General features: G+C 40.6%; 1 protein-coding gene across 2 annotated transcripts in view; it reads left to right on the plus strand.

Annotated features, from left to right (window-relative positions):
* LOC122616536 (Ig-like and fibronectin type-III domain-containing protein 2) overlaps positions 1-18,439 on the plus strand; it is a 77,018-nt gene that overhangs the window by 43,126 nt on the left and 15,453 nt on the right. For both annotated transcript variants that reach the window (XM_043792019.1, XM_043792020.1), the window contains exons 3-6: positions 16,204-16,297; positions 16,372-16,542; positions 16,606-16,743; positions 17,112-18,234. In XM_043792019.1, the coding sequence (XP_043647954.1) occupies positions 16,222-16,297; positions 16,372-16,542; positions 16,606-16,743; positions 17,112-18,234 (1,508 nt within the window). In that variant the 5' untranslated portion in view covers positions 16,204-16,221. The remainder of the gene's footprint in view (positions 1-16,203; positions 16,298-16,371; positions 16,543-16,605; positions 16,744-17,111; positions 18,235-18,439) is intronic.

The raw sequence follows: 18,439 nt of genomic DNA on the forward strand, positions 1-18,439 counted from the left end.
AGCATAAACACACGTCACCAAACTGGGCGCAAAATTGGGGAGTTAGAAACGAGGTACACGCAAAAAAACTCAATAATATGTGCAACATTTCTTAATTTTACTACAATTTTAAAGAGTGCGCCTTTTTTAGTTTTATTAAAATGTACCGTCAAAATAATGATACATTTAATGGATTGAAGAACAGCAACATTTTAGTTTGAAGATTCAACTGGAGGGCTCACTTGTTTCGAGTGTATGTGTGTGTGGCACAAAGCTTTTAAGTGCTGTCAGCACGGAAAAGAGCCAAAGTTGGTAACAGCAAAATGGCTGCCTGCTAACATCTTCAGTGACTGCAAACTGCAGCTCATTAGCACCTCGTGGTGCTCACACAGATACTCACACCGATACTCACGGATACTCACAGTGCACACCAACACAGTGGCACGCGAACTTGGCACTTTCGGTCGCGGTTGACTTTCCTCGATGGCGGCAACGCCTCCAGGCCTCACTTTTATCCTCATTTCAGGACTCAGTTTCGGATACGCCGCCTCCACTTTGCCATTACTGCCGCAAAACTCTTTGCACATTGGTGCGGAAATTTTGTTGCAATGAAGTTTAGCGCTGAGTGCATGTTGCTCTTGAGCAAAATTAATGTAATTGCTCTTTGAAATCAGGTTCGTTCTTTTTCCTTTCGCTGCTGTCGTCCTCAGGCACGTGCTAAAATTACCGCGATGGCTCATAATTAGATTTTCCATCTGCTACCTTGTCTGATTATAACTAATTTATTTATGAGATTTTTTACAAAGGCATTAAGAAGATACCGGAACTATAGGTGAAACTAATGGTTCATTTAAATATTTTACACACGAAAAAATGCATATATACCACAATGGAATTTACATTTTAGCTATAGTTACTTTCTCCATTACTTCGGTTATTTACTTTATCATATTTATTTCATTTGATTGCAAAGTGACATTTTGCCAGTTCCTATAATCTCAATAAACTTTCCCCACATGTCCCAGAAAATAGTTTATCTCCTTTGCTGTCTAAATCCTTAGTATCGCAGCTGATTTTCAATGGCGAAATTAGGCCATAAAAGTTTTGAGCAAAACTAACACCGCATTGCGACCAAAAAGATGACCAGTCCAATTGAACCACTTAGAAGTTGCTGTTGCTGCCACAAATGTCCGTAATAAAAGTTTCGTTGTTTCGTTGACTTTTTTTCTTGCCTTACTCCATCCTGTTCTGCTGATGACCATAAACTTGTAACACTTTGGTAAAAGCCACACTCAGCTGGTCTCTGATATTTCCAAGTGATTAAGTCGTTTACAAACACAGATATGATGGGGCAAAAGGAGCAATATTTTTTATTGATATCCTCAGTTGCTCGGTGTGTGTGTGTGTGTGCAACCAATTTGGTGCGGAGAACAACAAAAGTGTTGAAACTGCCCCAAAAAAAGCCAAAAAGTCAACATTCCCATGGGTAAATTTAATAGTACAACGGGGTATACGAGCTCTAAAGTGCCCCAAGCATTTGTTTTACTCGGTATCTTTTTTATGATTTTTTCTCTTTCATTTTTTGTTGGTTTTTGGGAAAAACTTGCCTTGGCTTAGATGAAGTTTTTGGTACTTTTCAGCTGGGTAGTTTGTCGGCAGGGTAGCTGGGTTACGGGCTTTTGGGGTTTGTCGGGAAACTAGTAAATCTAATTTCTAACCACACCCACACACATACTCCAGCACTAATACACAGGCAGGCAGGCAGCCATGTAACTGCAGCCGAGGTCCTTCGAGGATGTCTGAGCCAGTTCGTCAGCGTTCGTCAACTGCAGAAACTGCTCGAAAACCCGGTTGTTGGCATTTTCTGAGCTTACCGACTTAGCCAACTTGTAGCTGTTGCCCTGGTAAGCACTTCAGTTAACCCAAACACCCGTCACACCCACACCCACACCCACACACATATGTGTGTTCGTGGCTCGTTTGGTGCGGAGTTATACTATGTTTTATTTGTTGCCAGCTACTAGAAACAACCAGGCAACAGCCAAAGCCAAAAGCAAAGGCAAAAGGCAAGTGCAACTGCATTTGCCACTGCAGGTTGCTGGTTGCAGGTTGCAGGTAGCAGGTTGCAGATTGCTCTGCTATGCTCTTTACAACTTCCATCAAGTTGTTTTGGTGTTTTTTAGCTCTGTGGCAGCCACATGCTGAAAGTCTGAAGTGGCCACATCTCTGCCATCAGGAAATGAACGCAGATACGCATATGGAAAGTGCATTTCACCTGCTCGCAGTAAGAGAAAATAGTTAGAAAATTCCATAAAAAAGTGCGAATTTCCTTTCGCATTATTATTGTGGTCACTTTTGAACAACTGGTGTGAATTTATTAAAATTTACTGAAATATCCTCTAAAGTACCAATGAATTTTAAAGATGCTGAAGTTTTTGGTTATCTATTATAATATGTCAAGGAGTTTGAAACGTTTCATGTTTTAAGCATTGTTAAGATATGCAAAATGATACTCATCAATTTATTATAAAAGAAGATTTTTTTCCAATTTGTATAGGAATTTGTATAAAAATGCCATGGTCTTTATAGAACCTCAGTATCTTCAAATTCGACTAGCTTTTGTTTGGAGGTGATTGAATATATTCTTTGGGAGAGAGAGTTCATAGATCTGTGGCTGAATATTTTGTTATATGTTATCATCTTTTATATTTTGTAAAATATGTAAAAATGAATAAAAATATATTTGTATCCATGTTACAGCACTCCTTAATTTTTAGTTTACCAGTTGCTCTTCTTTTTATTGAAAGCAAAATAATTATAAAGTTGTTTATTCATATAATGGCTCAATCAAAAGTACCAAATTAAATACTCGGCAAAGAACAATAGTTTTAAAGATGTAAGAAATGAACAATTCAAAATGCGTTGGTTAAAAAATTCCTTGCAGATTATAATTATGTATTTATTCGCAAGGAAAAATCCTATTGTACGCAACCGGCTTGCATAAATTCCCAGCTCCCCAGTGGCAGATGACGACGTCTTTAGTTGCACATCCCTGGCTGCCATTGAAGTGCATCTGTCGCACATTTGTCCTGCTGCCTGCAATCACAACCCGAAAACGAATGCACCCACACCCACATACACTCCCACATCCACAACAACGCACGTTTGTTGTGCGTCCTTGTCTGTGTGCATGTGTGTGCATGGCACAAAACAAAAATGCTGTGATGCCGAGTGCAATGTGTGCGTGTAGTGGTGTTTTGTGGAAATGACGGCAGCGGAAGTTAGCAGGCAAAGCGGCGGAAATGTAAAATCAATGTTGTTGCTGTCGCCGTATAACTGTAGCTGGCAGTTCTTTGCAAGGCTTTGGTTCGGCTGAATATGGCTGAACATATAGTTGCATATAGTTGGGGGTTTTTCGGAGAAAATGCGGCATTGTTGTCGCTGCTCAGGCTCGAGTCACTGTGCTGTGCATTTCGATGCTGCTGATTGTTATGTCTGTTTGTGCTGCTATTGTTATTATTATTATTCTTATTATTATTATTGTGCATTTGCGCTTGAAGCGAATTATGTGTATGAAAAATGCATAAAAAGTTTTTGCTCCTTATCCCAGCGAAATGTGCAAACAAAATAAACAATCCGAAAAACAAACTTATGCACACCAACACACACACACACCCATGTGCATGCAATTATGTCAGATTTACAAATACTCACATGCTTGCTTAGACACAAAAACCCCCCCTTTCCGCGGCCCCCTCACCCGACGCCCTTGTCTCTCCTCTTGGCATTTGCATATGTAAATATATATTTTAAAGTAAGTCTTGCGTCTACCCCTTCGCAACTGCTTGTGCAGAATTATTTTTTATCATCGCTTGGGTTTTGTTTTGCCTCGGAATATTTGTTTAATGTGCCGCCTCTGTTATTGTTATGCTTGAGCATTTATTTTTGCTCTTTTTTCTGATATTTACCAATCTTATCGCGGGGTATTTCCACAACGGTTGGGTATCTTCTCTTTGTATAAACTAAGACTGAAGTATAGTATTGCAATTATATTAATAACAATTGTTATTGTAAAATTGTAAAATTAAAAAAGGTTTTTTTACTTATTAAAAATATTTACAAGGGGACACCCTTTTCAAAATTACTATTCTGGTCTTGAAAAATTAAAACTAAATAGAATAGAATTTCTGCATCTACTTCTTTTAAGCTCAGTTATTCAAAAGATAAGCTAATTAAATTAGGTTCATTAAAATCTCTTTTGCTATAATCATAACGAGTTGCCTAGCAACAAGGAAGCCTTACAACCAAGTGAACTAGCATAGGGCATTTCCCAGTCGAGCAACGAATGTAAACCACACTTTGGCATTTTGCGGCTCTCATTGTTATTGTTCATTATGTTTTGGTCCTTTGTTGTAACATGTTTTGCTTATTCGCTGCTCACAAACCTGCGTTTCAACCAGCATCTGTGCATCCCCATCGTGTTTATGCCTCTTTGGGGAGATTTCTACATTGAGGTGTGTTGATTTTGTTTTAATGCTAAAAACAAATTTTGCTTTTTTCCCTTTTGTTCCGGCTTAATGCCACAAGCCGATTTCGGTGGTCGGTTCTGACATTTGTTGGGGTTTTTCTTGCTGTTCTGCGTATTAATTTTAATTACAAAATTCGACTGAGGATTCCTGAATAATTTAATACTTTCTTGTACTCTTTTTGCGCATAATGTACACAATAGCCTGTGCCCATTTAAAGGCGGGGTATTAACTCTTTAATCAAGGTGTGTTCTCGCCATAAACCAACATTTCCATTTAGGCTCTAGTGGAACTGGACCCTAACAAAAACAAACAAAAGTTGTGCCTTTCTGTTTTTAGTTGGGGCTTTTGTCGCCTTATCGCCAGGCCTAAAAGTTTTCCACAACTTGTGCTCTCACGGCGTATGAGTAATTTTTTTGTTTGATTATCATATTTCTCACTCAAAGTGGAAGCCGGAAAAGCCAAACAAAAGGCCTAAACACACTTTTACCTTGCCGCTGCCTTCGCACGGCAAATGAATGGAAAAAGGTTGACAATGTTCTTCTTCTCTACTGTTTATTTTTTACACTCAAGTTCAAGTTTTCCGGGCAAGAGCAAGAACAGAAATATGCACAGCTATGAACATTAGTTTCAATTTGGAAAAGCAAATGTGTGTGTGTGTGCTGGGTGTGTTGGGTGTAATGGGTGTGTTCGGTAGGTCTTTTTGGCTTACCTTGCAGCCTCGACTTTTCACCTTGCCCGACCCTCCTCGTTTTCTGTGAGTGTGTGTGCGTTTACAAGAGCTTGTCGCAACTGGGAAGTATGCAACACTTTTACTTTTGGCCCCGCACTCCGCTGCGTGGGAAAACAAGAAACGAACAAAAGCTGCTTAAAAACACCAAACCATAACAATGTAAAGTGTTGTAGGAGCTGTCGAAAATATTTTACACCTTTTGCACTGTGACTCACAATCTATGGGTTGTTGTGCTTGAGGGATGCGGACCTTATCTGGGTCTACCTGAAAAATATACCACCAAAGCTGAAGCACAAGCAACAAGGTAAACATTTTGCGGTAATTAAGAAAAATTACCTTGCTCGGCAGTGGGAAAAAAATCGAAAAAAAAACAAAAAAAACCGGGAAACCAAAAAAGAAAAACAAGAAAAGCACAACAACAAAGCCCATAAAGTAGTCCTGGCCAAAAGCCGAACGCACACACACAAACAAACACAGAGAGACAGACAAAGTTGGCCAGAACGAAAAGACAGTTGGAGCGTCAGCTGTGGGAAACCCTCGTTCAGTTTTCCCCCTTCAGCCCCCTCACCGTTCTCTGAACACCTCAACTCAGCCGCCCCCGAATTTTCACCCCTGTTCTTGGGGTCTTTCACCATTTTCTAGTGGCTGCGACTTTTTGGTGTTAACTTTAAATTAGCAGCAAAGTGGAAAGTGTTGTCGGTTGGCTTTTAAAATGTTTTGCGGTGTATTTTATTTATCATGAAGTAGATCTGGTGTGGCAATTGCCAGCCCCGCCCCTTTTGTGCCGCTGCCCACCTTGTCTCGGCTGTCATTTGTCTGTCTTGGCCATGTTATAAAATAATGTGTAAATGTCCCTTGCCTTTTTTCCCATTTATCCCGCCACTCTTCGTTTTTGTTTCTCGTTCTTTTTTTGTTTAATTTACTTAATGTCCTGCCTGGGCCCTTTTATGATGCCTTCTTGGGGACTATTTTCCGCTTTTTTGTCTTTTGTTGTTTATCTCACTTTTTTGTTGCTGTTTGGGGCTCATTTACCTGGAGAGTTGGCCCCGGTTTTATCATTAATGTGTGTGCCCAGTTCCTTAATTAGTGGCGGGCACCGTCAAAAAATATCGAGTAATAAAATACAAACGTTAAAAAATAGGAAGCAAAATTAAATTGTGCTAATTTATGCACTTGATAATATTTTTTGAGAGGAAAGGACCCAGGAGAAAAGAAAGTTGTATGCCTCATTTAAATGTGGACAAGCCAGTTGAAAAAATTCGTTCGAAAAAAGACACAATTTTAATCGTTGTTAGTAAATTCACTAATTGTTTGGCTTTCAAAAGCTCATTAGCTGTGATTAATACTTATTTAGAATGATTCCGGTGAATTGTGAATTGCCAAGAACTGCGCAGTTAGACACTAAATCGCATTTACCCTTAATTTCCGGAAAATAAAATTAATTAGCAGCTTACACATAGCACTTCAGACTTAAATTCAGAACTTGAGATTCGGTTGTGCTCTTGTCACAATGTCTTCCAGGAAATTTAATTAAGGGGAGCACAACTAAGCGCACCACTTTAACGCTCGAGTCAAAAACGTATACGTAATTTCATTAACAATTATGACCCGGGCATTAGGGTTGCGCATCTTACATCATAACCCATGGTTTCATATGGAATATATGGTGGGTGGGTGTGGAGGAGGTTGGGAGATTGGATTGATGTGTGCCACTTGACATGCCAAGAAGTTGCGGCAACACATATAACTTGGATGGAAGACATCGTAAAAAAAGATTCGAGACGCTTACCGCTCATTTTTGGGGTGGCACGCCAGCTAACTGTCTGCGGCAGCTCCTTCGCTGCTGTGCTAATAAAATCAAAACTGATTACCACATCATCTTCAACGAGCTGAGCGGAACAGAGCACCCAGCACGGAGCACGGAGCGGGGAGCAGGGAGCACAACACAGCGCAACGCTCCGAATCGAAGCATGCATATCATATTACTCATACGCCACGTTATACAATTTACTTACAACGTCAACGAGCAGAACGTTGACAGCGCACCAAGACGGGAGACAAGACGAGATGAGATGAAATGGGAAGCGAGGAGGTCTGGTAGTTGTGGCCCAGATGAAGACAAATATATGGCAACATCATGGAGGACATACAAGCGCACGCTTACACTAAGGGCAAAGTTAACCTACATCGGGGTTAATAGAGATGGCTCCTTGAAATAAATATTATTCGAATAAATAGTAAAGGACCGGAAGAGCCACTTGCATGTTGTGCGATAAATTAGCATTAAGCCGGAAGTATAAATCAAATGTAATAAGGCAAATGATTGTGCTTAGGGGAAGTGCAATTACTTTACTAATTTTTCAACTATTCTAACTATTAATATGTGTGCAATATATTTATTGTCTTCCTTCTGGTCCTCAGAAAAAGTTTGTTTAGTACTCTTTTCTCCTTGTCGGATTCCTTTTAAATATTCATACATGTTATTTATTGTTAGCATATTTCATTTGCGATGCTGAAAGTAATATTTCCCGTGTATCCTGGCACACGCGTACGTGTGTGTCTGTGCACAGGATGTGCGTGCCTGGATGAGTGCGCAAAAATGGCAGCGACAACGGCAAAGAGCAAAAGCCAAGGGGCCAAGAGCAAAAACAATTAATTGAGTGGGTGGCAAGCGACACCAGAGTGCAGCGAAAGATAAATCGTTTTGCAATAGCGCTATAATTTAATCAAATTTGTCACTTTGCAATTGAGCAACTCGCGACCTGCACGCCAGACGACTCCACTTGCGCCAGTCTGTTGGAATTTATGAATGGCATTTCAGGGGGGGCGCATCTAGACAAAGGTACTTTCACCTGCACAGGTAACTCAATCTTCGCATCGTGGATGGATCGTGGATGGAGGCAAGTGCGTGCTCGGGCATCGCGTTCGCACTTTGTAAATTCAATTTGAAATGCGCTTGATGCGCACAAAGGCAGGTACAAGCCCACCTTGTGCACCTTATGCTCACCTACGTAGTACAACCCCTGCACCCATCCACCCACCCACTTCGCAGCACTCTGATAACATACAAGTGCCGCCCACTCGGAAAAGGGTGGTCTTTTTCAGTGTCGCTGATGGCCAAACAAATGCCAGCCAGCTAAGCGGTTTGTCAGCGCAATGGGGGTCAGAAAATGTGTGTTGGGGGTTGGGCGATTATCGTCATTGATGACGACCCAGCAAGCAGGTGACCCCTAACCCCTAACCCCTGCCCCATACCTCTTACCTCACCCCTCGGCGATTAGGCGAATCGATTAACCGTTCGCGTAATTGAATACAAGCGCAGCAGCCACACGCACTTATTTTGCTGCAGTGTACGCAATTTGTTGTTGCCATTACCCGTGGAATGGTCGCTAAAACTGCCAACAAATTCTCAGTTACGCTCTCACGTAAAGGACACTCATACAGCTGCAGGAGCAAACACACACGCACACACAGGTTCACAGGTACAATCAGCTCGAGCACCTTTCACAGAATGCACGAACCAATTTCAACAGATCTAGACCCCCTCAGTACTGAGAAAAATAATCCAAAGGCTGATATTTTCGGAAAAGCTGATTGCATTTTCAGCTTAAACAGAAAATTTATGACTAGCTTCTATTATACAAAAAAAATCCCTTTAAGGGTTAAAATTTTATAGCAAACAAATTAATTAAAATTGTGGGTATACAAGTTATAATTTTAAGTATTTGAATATATTTATTTGAGTAGTTATACAAATATGACAGGGCTTGTGCGGTCTGCACTTAATGAGGCGAATTGTAGGTACGTGGCGATGACCGACGCTTCCAAACTCCCAAAATCGACTGACTTAAGTATAACAAGAGTTCTTATCTCTAAAGCTTAATCTACAATAACAAGGTGCAGTTTCTTATAGGTAAAGCTCGATCTATATATAGAAAAAAGACTTGAGGCTTACGACTATATTTCGTCAGTTTGGTGATTGTGTTAACTCCTCCCCTTCTAAGACGAAGGCTGTCCACAGACTTTTTACAATTAGCAAATCTATTTGAAAGCGGATCTTACGGGTAACATTGGTTGTGCTTACAGCTTACTCATTGCCACTAAGTTCCCATACTGCCAACTTGGTACTGCGGTAAACCATTGAAGGGAAGGCAATTCTGCATATCTGGATGATCCAAGAAGTTCGTAAATGCTGTTGATTCTCCATGTCATGGGTTCGCAACAAGGTTCTGGAGATGATCGTAGCGAACTTGGAAAACATCTTTATTGTAGCCGTCGACTTGTTGACGACGATGATGCTGATGTTGGTTGAACTGGTTGACCATCAAAACGTATTTGTTGAACGCACTCTGGATGGCGTCTGATGGCAGATATTATTCAGTTCGTCGTTTCAGTACCCAGGCGCAGAAATAGTTGCCGCATCTTTATATCTTTAGCAGATACTACGTTGATAGATCTTAATTCCTTCTCATCTACTTAAGAGGTAGTTACAGTTTTAATACTAAAGTTTTGACAATAATTAAGTATAAGAATTATAATTTTATAATAAAGTTCATTCAGATATTTTTGATATTAAAGTATGTAGTAAAACGCTTATTGATTGCAAGTATTGATTTTCCTATTAAGTTGAACAAAATCAGAAAAGGGTATTGATAACATTAGTGTTTTTTTTTTTTTTTATCAGGAAATTGAAATCTAATTAGAATGAGTGCGCTATACTATTATTATGTCGTTTTGTTAATGCATTTATTTTCTATTGTAGTTTTAGGAAATATTTGTGGTTGCGTGGATTTTAAGTTTTCAAATAATACGGGTTAGCATTTCATCACATACCTTTAAACTTTTCTAAAGAGGATGAAGCGGATATAATAAAGATTAAATAAGTAAGATTTGACAAATGTTTAATTGAAAAACTTTTGCAAACTCTTTTACTAGTGTCCAGACTTCACGTTTGTATTTTGCTAACTTGGCGATGGTCACAAAAGGAAAAGAAATAATAAACCTAGCGTAGATTATCTTTATGAACGACCCTCCCTTTTATGAGGACCGTTGTCCCGAGGTCTGCTTCGATTAGTTCTTCCCTATACCGTGGGGTTAGTTTATTTCCCAAGCGATTGTTTTGTTTTACCATGACGGTTTCTCCCACCTCAAAGGTTCTGTCTCGTCTTGTTACATTTTCTCTTCTTAGCTGTTTTTCCTGAGCTTCGTTAACCATTTCTACTATCTCGTTAGCCAATTCGGGAGGAGTTGAATGAATAATGTCGATCGGTCTTCTATTGGTGACTGAGTGCACCGTCTTATTGTATTCTATTGTTGCCTGAAGAATAAGGTTGACAGTATCATTCATTCCACCGTCAAGTTTCAGGCATCGAGCTATTTCTAAAAGCGTGCTGTGAAGCCTTTCAACCTGTCCGTTTGAGGTACTATGAAGTGGAGGTGCGTTCGCTATGTCAACATTAAAACGATTTTTCAAAAGTGACTTGATTGACTCGGAATTTATGGACGGTTCATTGTCACAAAATATTGTCTTTGAATGGGGATAAAAGTTCATTAATTGCATAATTGCAGGTTCTAAATCAGTTATCGTTCGAGAGCCGATTGGTTGCACAATAGCGAATTTGGAAAGTTTATCAATACATGTCAAAAAGTACTTCCTATCCGTAGAAAATATATCAATATGCAATGTCTCGCCTACATGTGACGGAATAGGTGTTTTCCCGAGGATTTGCTTTTGCGGATGGCGGTCGTATTTGGCTTTTTGACAAACCAAGCAGTTAGCAACAAAGGTAGCGGCTATTTGGGACATTTTAGGGAAAAAGTAGTATTGAAGAATTTGTTTTACATTCTCCTGTGCAGCCCTATGCGCTCTGTTGTGCTCCAAAGACACTATTTCCCGTTGCTCAGTTTGATTAAAAATGTCGCTAACCATTTTCATAGTGTGTCGGAAGGTCGTTGCTGGAAACTCATTTACAAGACTGTTTTGAATGAAAGCTAGTACAGGTAATTCGCAGTGTATCGCATTCACTACATCCGGCTTAACCACATCACGAATTCTTCCGAGTAAAGTCTCTTTGTCTAGAAATTGTATTAGATGCCTTGTCTTGCTTCCGAAAATAACAAAAGTTCGAGTTGAGTCTGCGGTGCCCTCCTCTATTACTATCTGGTTTCTAAAACAGTTAACCGGCTTGTCGATAGATTCGATTGTAAAAGTCAATGAAATTTCGCTATGTATTGTTGCAATGTCTGACCGGGGTTCGTCCTCTAGGACATGAATAGCCTGCCTGGATAGTGCATCGGCAACATAGTTCTCCTTGCCAGGTTTATAGAAAATTTTAGCATTATGTTCGTCTATAAACGCCTTCCATCTCTTGATTTTTGCATTTGGATTCCTATCTGACACGGCGTATGTTAACGGTTGGTGATCTGTAAAAATGTTTAAGTTTTTGACACCATATAGATAGTTCCTAAGAGACTTTAAAGCCCAAACGATGGCCAAAAGTTCTCGTTCATTTGTTGCGAAATTAAGTTCTCTATCCTGTAAAGTTCTCGAAATCATTGTAACAGGCTTGCCATCCTGTGATAAGACTGCACCCAGGCCAAAAGCCGAAGCGTCTGTTGTTAAGTCAAAGGCTTTCCTATAATCGGGATACAATAACATTACATTTTCGGAGACAAGAACATTTTTAAGTTTCTCAAAAGCAGAACATTGTCTTTCATCGAAAGAAATTGGTATCTTTTTAGACTGGCTTGCGGAAACTTTTCCGTTTTCACCCTTCAGAATGTCAGTCAGTGGTCTAGCAATAGAGGCGAAGTCCCTAATAAAGCAGCGGTAATAACTTGCTAGCCCTAAAAACGATCGAACACTAAACAGATTAGTAGGTTGATTATATTTCTGAATAGCCTCTACTTTGCTAGGACTGGTTGTGATACCTCCACTTGACACCATAAATCCGAGATACTCAACGCTTTCCTTGAAGAAAAACGATTTCTCTTTAGAAACCCTCATGTTTGCCTCAGACAGTCTGTCTAGTACCCAAGCAACGTCGTTTACGTGGTCCTCGATTCCGTTTGAAAATATTATTACGTCATCAACGTAAACATAACATGACTTTCCTATACGGTCCCTAAGAACATCATCAATAGCACGTTGAAAAATACTTGGGGCATTTTTCAAGCCAAACGGCAAACGGCAAAACTCGTATTTTCCATTTCCTACTGAAAAGGCAGTTTTCTCCCTATCCTTTTCTGCGAGCAGAATTTGGTGAAACCCCGATTTAAGGTCAAGAGTTGTAAAGAACCTGGCCTTTCCCAAATTTGACAAGATGGATACTACGTTTGGTATAGGGTACTTGTCGTCGATTGTTTTTAAATTTAGTTTTCTAAAATCTATAACCAACCTTTTCTTAGTGTTTCCCTTTTCATCTGTACCTTTTTTATCGACTACCCAAACCGGATTGTTGTAAGGTGACGACGAGGGCCTGATAATTCCGTCCTTCAACAAAGCATTTGTTTCCTTATTCACAAAATCTGATACGCCCATGGGGTACGGATAGAGTTTTGAGTAAATGGGTTGGTCGTCCTCAGTACGTATTGTGGCAACAATGTTGGTATTATACGGCAGTGCTTCTTCCGGTTCCGCAAAGACGGCCAATCGGTTTCGAAGCATTGTATGGAATTTATTAGATATCTGATTTGGAACCACAATATTCTCTATGTTGGTGAAATTTACGCTGTCACATCTCAAAAACTGAATAGATTCCACTTCATTGTTGATATTCAACGTTTTGTTCTTAAAATCTAACGTTGCATTTCCCTGTTTCAAAAGGTCAAGTCCTATTATTGCGTCAAAACTATAGAGACTTGGAAGAATAAAGAATTGAACAGATGTGTTAAATAGCTTAATAAAACATTTCTGTTTGACGGTGTTGCAACCATGAAGCGATTTTACCGTGAATTTATTTTGTACCGGCATTAAGTTTTTTAATTCAGGGAGGGGCTGTATATAATTTTTCGAAGCCCCGGTGTCAATCAAAAGTTTTATGGTTCTCCCTGCTATCTCTCTTTCTATGTACGGTAGCAGGGATTTGTGGCTAAAAAATGAACATGATCGTAATTCACTAGTTCGTCCTCATAATCATCAACCTCCGCTTCTGCCTCCTTTTGATAATCGTCTGTGTCTTCCTCACATTGACCTTTCTCATGAGGTAAGTGGTTGATCCTCTGTTGTTTTGGCCCTGTAAACCTTGCACTGCCACTTGTTGGTCTTTTTGATGCTTGCGCATACCCAACATGTCCCTGAGCCTGACTTGTGTTTTGCTGTTGGGGTTGCGATGCGAATTGATTTTGTGTTTGAAATGACTTTTGTTGTTGGGATGGCCAAGAATATTGTTGTTGAGATGGCCAAGAATATTGTTGTTGAGATGGCCAAGAATATTGTTGTTGAGATGGCCAAGAATTTTGTTGTTGGGATGGCCAAATATTTCCCTGAGTCGGAAATGGAGCTTGTCCAAAATTTCCAGTTCTTCTAGATCGCATGGATACATCAGGATTTGTTAACTGGACTGGATCTTGTCTTTCCTGGTTATCAAAAGTAGGCACCTGGCGCTTGCTAAAATATGGGTTTTTAGTTTGCATGGGCATGATTGAATTTCTATCCCTATCGCTATGCTTTTGTTCGGTTTTCTGACCCCTGTCTCCAATATTTTTAGAATAAATAAGGGCGAATTGGTAACGCTCATGGTTCGACTCGACCTCTTGCGCTAAAGCGAGAGCAGTTGGTAAATCTTTTGGACCTTTTGCAAAAAGAATGTCGCTCAACGATTTCCTAGCTCCGGTTACAAATACACGTAACGCGTCTGCTCTGTACTTTTCATTCAGTGACATCGCCAAGGCACTATCAAATGTCATTATTGTCTTGTTAGTAAGTAGGGTCAGTTTTTTCTCGACTTCGTCGTAGAATTCAGTGAGAGTCATGTCTCCCTGTCGCAAAGTTGATAGTTCTTGTTCGATTAGGTAGATCGGCCTTTTGTCGGAATATGTGAAATCAAGACGGCTGATCATTGCCTTGAAATGTAACGGAGTATTAAAAGAAGCCAATACTGTATTTGCTGGACCTTTTATTTTATTTCGCATAATACCAAGAGCTTGGTAAAATGTTGAACTTCCCTCGTAATCTTTAAAAACTTTAAAAGCGACATGAGCCGCTTTTCTCCACGACACATATGTTTCACTTTTGCCCTCAAAATCTGGCAGAGATTTAACTATATCTAGAGGCTCGTTACAGACAACACCTGGTCTAATTTCAGCATCTACATAAGTTTCCACCTCTGGCGTGTTCACTGTTAATTTCCCGATTCGTTCATTCATCTCCTGCAATTGCTTTTCAAATGATTGTTTTTGGACTGTGAGCGCACCGGCAACAGCACTCTCTACGATCGCTTTTAACTGAGCTTCAAATTCCATTTCGCTAGTTGTATTTGTTTTTGACCACCAATAATTTTCTGAAGACTTATTATTTTTTTCTGCACTGTTTTGCCTATTTGCCTGGAGCGCTGACCATTTATCTAAACTTGACACGAGGTCGTCTATAAGGTTATCACTGTCACTCATGTATTTTTATCAACACTCTGTTCATAGGTTATGTAATAAAAAGGTATTGGTATTTTTAATTTGTTCAATAAGCGTTATACTTACAATATAATAATAATGCTTAACAAACTATTTTAAGGTAAAATTAATATTATATTTTATGTAATCAGGAAATATTTATTTTTTAGGTTAAAGTTGATTAGCCAGTTGATGCCGCTGGTTTTGTCTCCGGATGCTCCTTTTGTTATTTATTTATAATTATTCAGTTGTCGTAGGTTTTTATATCCGTTTGGGCGCCAGTTATAATTTTAAGTATTTGAATATATTTATTTGAGTAGTTATACAAATATGACAGGGCTTGTGCGGTCTGCACTTAATGAGGCGAATTGTCGGTACGTGGCGATGACCGACGCTTCCAAACTCCCAAAATCGACTGACTTAAGTATAACAAGAGTTCTTATCTCTAAAGCTTAATCTACAATAACAAGGTGCAGTTTCTTATAGGTAAAGCTCGATCTATATATAGAAAAAAGACTTGAGGCTTACGACTATATTTCGTCAGTTTGGTGATTGTGTTAACTTACATACATGTTTTTATTGTACAAATCTACAATTTTGGTAAATGCCCGTTTTTAATTTTTTTAAATTTGTAATTTAATATTGGGGTCATTACATCACATTATTGATATTTTATAGGAAAGTGTGTTTTTTTTTTAATCATAGTAATATGGAGTTTTTCTTTGTGTAGCCTACCGCTGCAATGTTTAACATTTTATCAACGCAGAAAAAAGGTAGAGCAAAAAACACGTTCGAATTTTTAAACAAAAATCCAAAAAGGTTGGCCATAAGCGAAGAACAGGTAACCAAACCAGGCATCCAGCCTGCGGGAAAACTGCGCGGGGAAAGTGGAAAGTGGTGCTAGGGGCCGGTGGCGAGGGGCGAGGGGCGATTCGAGTTCCGAGGGGTTGTGAATGTTATTTTTCAAACATCAAATGTTCTGGCAACGTGGACGTCAACACGGGATCCAAGGCAAAAGTGACGCTGCTTTCAGCTGTTTGTGCTCGCTTCCTTCCTCGTGTCCAACGTTTCCCAATTGGCTGCATTTCCCAGGTCAGCCATCAGCCACGCCCCCCACCGCTGCGAACGCCCTCGCTTTTACCGACCCCATCATAGTTGCCACTGGCATTTTGCCTCACCTGGCCATTTATTGCAATATCAAAATGTTTCCTTTCCGGCGATGAAAATGATTGAAAAATATTCGCTGTTCCATGGTCTTCTCGCTCTTTAAAGTTTTGCACAAAATTGTTGTTTGATTTTCGCATTACAGTCGATTCGCTACATTTTTTTAACGTTTTTCTTTTGAATTCCGTTTTGCAGGTTATCCTACAAGGAATAATGCTCAGACTTTTGCTGGTTCACATAATAACGATATGTGCGCTAATAACTATTGTTAAGTGTGGTGTGCCAATTGGTAAGTAGCATTATTTTCTAAATGCTTTATAAGAAATATTCAAGTTACTTATGCACCTCTTTTTTTAATTCAAGGAACCGGCGGACCTTCAATTATTTTGGAGAGCAAGGATGCTTTATTAACCTGCGTAGTCTCAGATAATTCCGCGAACAACACAGTAATATGGAAGAAGGGTGACGAGATCCTGACCGCCGGCACAGTGCGGGTAACCAAGGATCATCGGGTGCGAATCCTGCACGATGAGAGTATGTTTTCAAAAGCCGTGAAAGTGTGGATTATATCTAACCAAGTGTTGGGGTTTTCCGTAGATCCCAAGGGAAGGAACCTGGAAACGGGGGGCGAGGTTTGGGTGCTTTTGATTAAGACTCTTAAGCCCAGCGATTCGGGGGCTTATATATGCGAACTTAACTCGGATCCCGTTCTCCGCAGCATTCACATCCTGACAGGTGAGTACCGACTCTATACACTAGGAGAAAGAAGAAGAGCTTTAGTTATATTTGTAATTTGTATTTGTATACCACTTTGATACCTATATACAAATAGCAAACTATTTATTTCATTTTTGTGAATGAGATATCAAACAAATTAAATGTTTTTAATTTTAAGCATCTTAAAAAGTATAACTTAATTTTCACCTTTCTGTTTAAAACAATTGAATATCGGTTATTACTTCGTTATATCCATTCCAATACCTTAAAAAATGGCTCAAAATCCATTGGTAAACCATAAAAAGGCAGGGCAGTTATTTCGGTATTTTTACGGATTACATTTTTCCATGTGCGCAAACTTAATTTCACGCCTTAACCCCTGACAGTTAAGGAGCTCCATTCGTCGACGGGTGGTCCGGGAAATTCCACGGACACGTCGACCGCGGAGTCGAGTGATGTGTTCCTGTTGCCGCCACCGCTGGACGCGCAGGATAATCGCAGCTTTTGGAGGCCCAGTCAAGTGCCACCGCTGGTGACCCACGATTTCACCGAGTGCTGCGAACGGGCCAACGTGTCCACGCAGTGCATGGGCTTCTGCAACGTGCATAACATCCTCGACGGCACCACCGGCATCGATCCGGAGGCTTGCGAACGGGACTTCCCCGGCATTGTGCGCTGCATGGCGGATGGCCGCAACCATGTGCCCTGCTGCGTGGACAAGCAGATTCCGGACTTGTGCCAGGACATGTGCCGCGGCGAGTACACTCCGTTCACGGACAAGTTGAAGACCCGTGTTTCCTGCGTGCAGCACACACTGAGCGGGCTGCAGTGCATCCTGAAGGGTGTGCAGCTGATACCCAGTTCGCCCACCTTCGTGACGATCGAAAACGTTAGCGAAACGAGTGTGACCATCGGCTGGACGGCGCCGGATAAGCTGGCCGATCGCGTTTCCGGCTACACCATTAATGTGACCACTCTGCACAGCTTCGATGAGGATGAGTTGAGTGGCGAGATTGTTCACCGCACGGCCTCTGATTCTCCAGAATCAATCAGTCTCTACACGGTGCCCATGAATCAGACTCAGTTGATGCTGAGCAATCTAAGTCCGCTGACCATGTACGCCGTAGTTGTCACGGCCACCAATGATTTTGGCTCCAGTTTGCCCACTGAGCGGCTAAGATTTTTCACCCACATCAGCGCCTCGGCGGCGGAATCCAAGGCTGGAACCACGGACAAACAGGCAATGCCCCAACTTCCGGACACCCGACAATGTTGCGAGGACAATGGCATGACCCATCGCATGTGCCTGGACAAGATGTGCGATCCGCAGAAGACCGATCAGGCCAACTTGCCCGACTTCATGGTGTGCGCTCCCTGGTCGAATATCACGTTCAACTGTCTGGCCAACAACATTGATCATACGCCGTGTTGTCGCGCCAGGGGAATCCCATCCGCCTGCTTTCCCCTGTGCTCTGGCAAGCTGACGTCACTCGACTTCAGTCTGTTCAAGTAAGTAGACTATTTTCTGGAAGATAGAAATCTGGAATAGATCTTTAAATAACTGATTCAACAAGTAAATAATGTGCGAGTAATTGATTAATCAGTAATGTGCACATATTATGTTCAATGAGCGCAATTCAGCCCATTTCTCCCAGAAATTCCTTATTCCAATTTGCCATTGTTTCATATATTCCATTGTATGAGTATTGCTACT

The sequence above is a fragment of the Drosophila teissieri genome, chromosome 3L, assembly GCF_016746235.2.
Source record: "Drosophila teissieri strain GT53w chromosome 3L, Prin_Dtei_1.1, whole genome shotgun sequence".
NCBI lineage: Eukaryota > Metazoa > Arthropoda > Insecta > Diptera > Drosophilidae > Drosophila > Drosophila teissieri.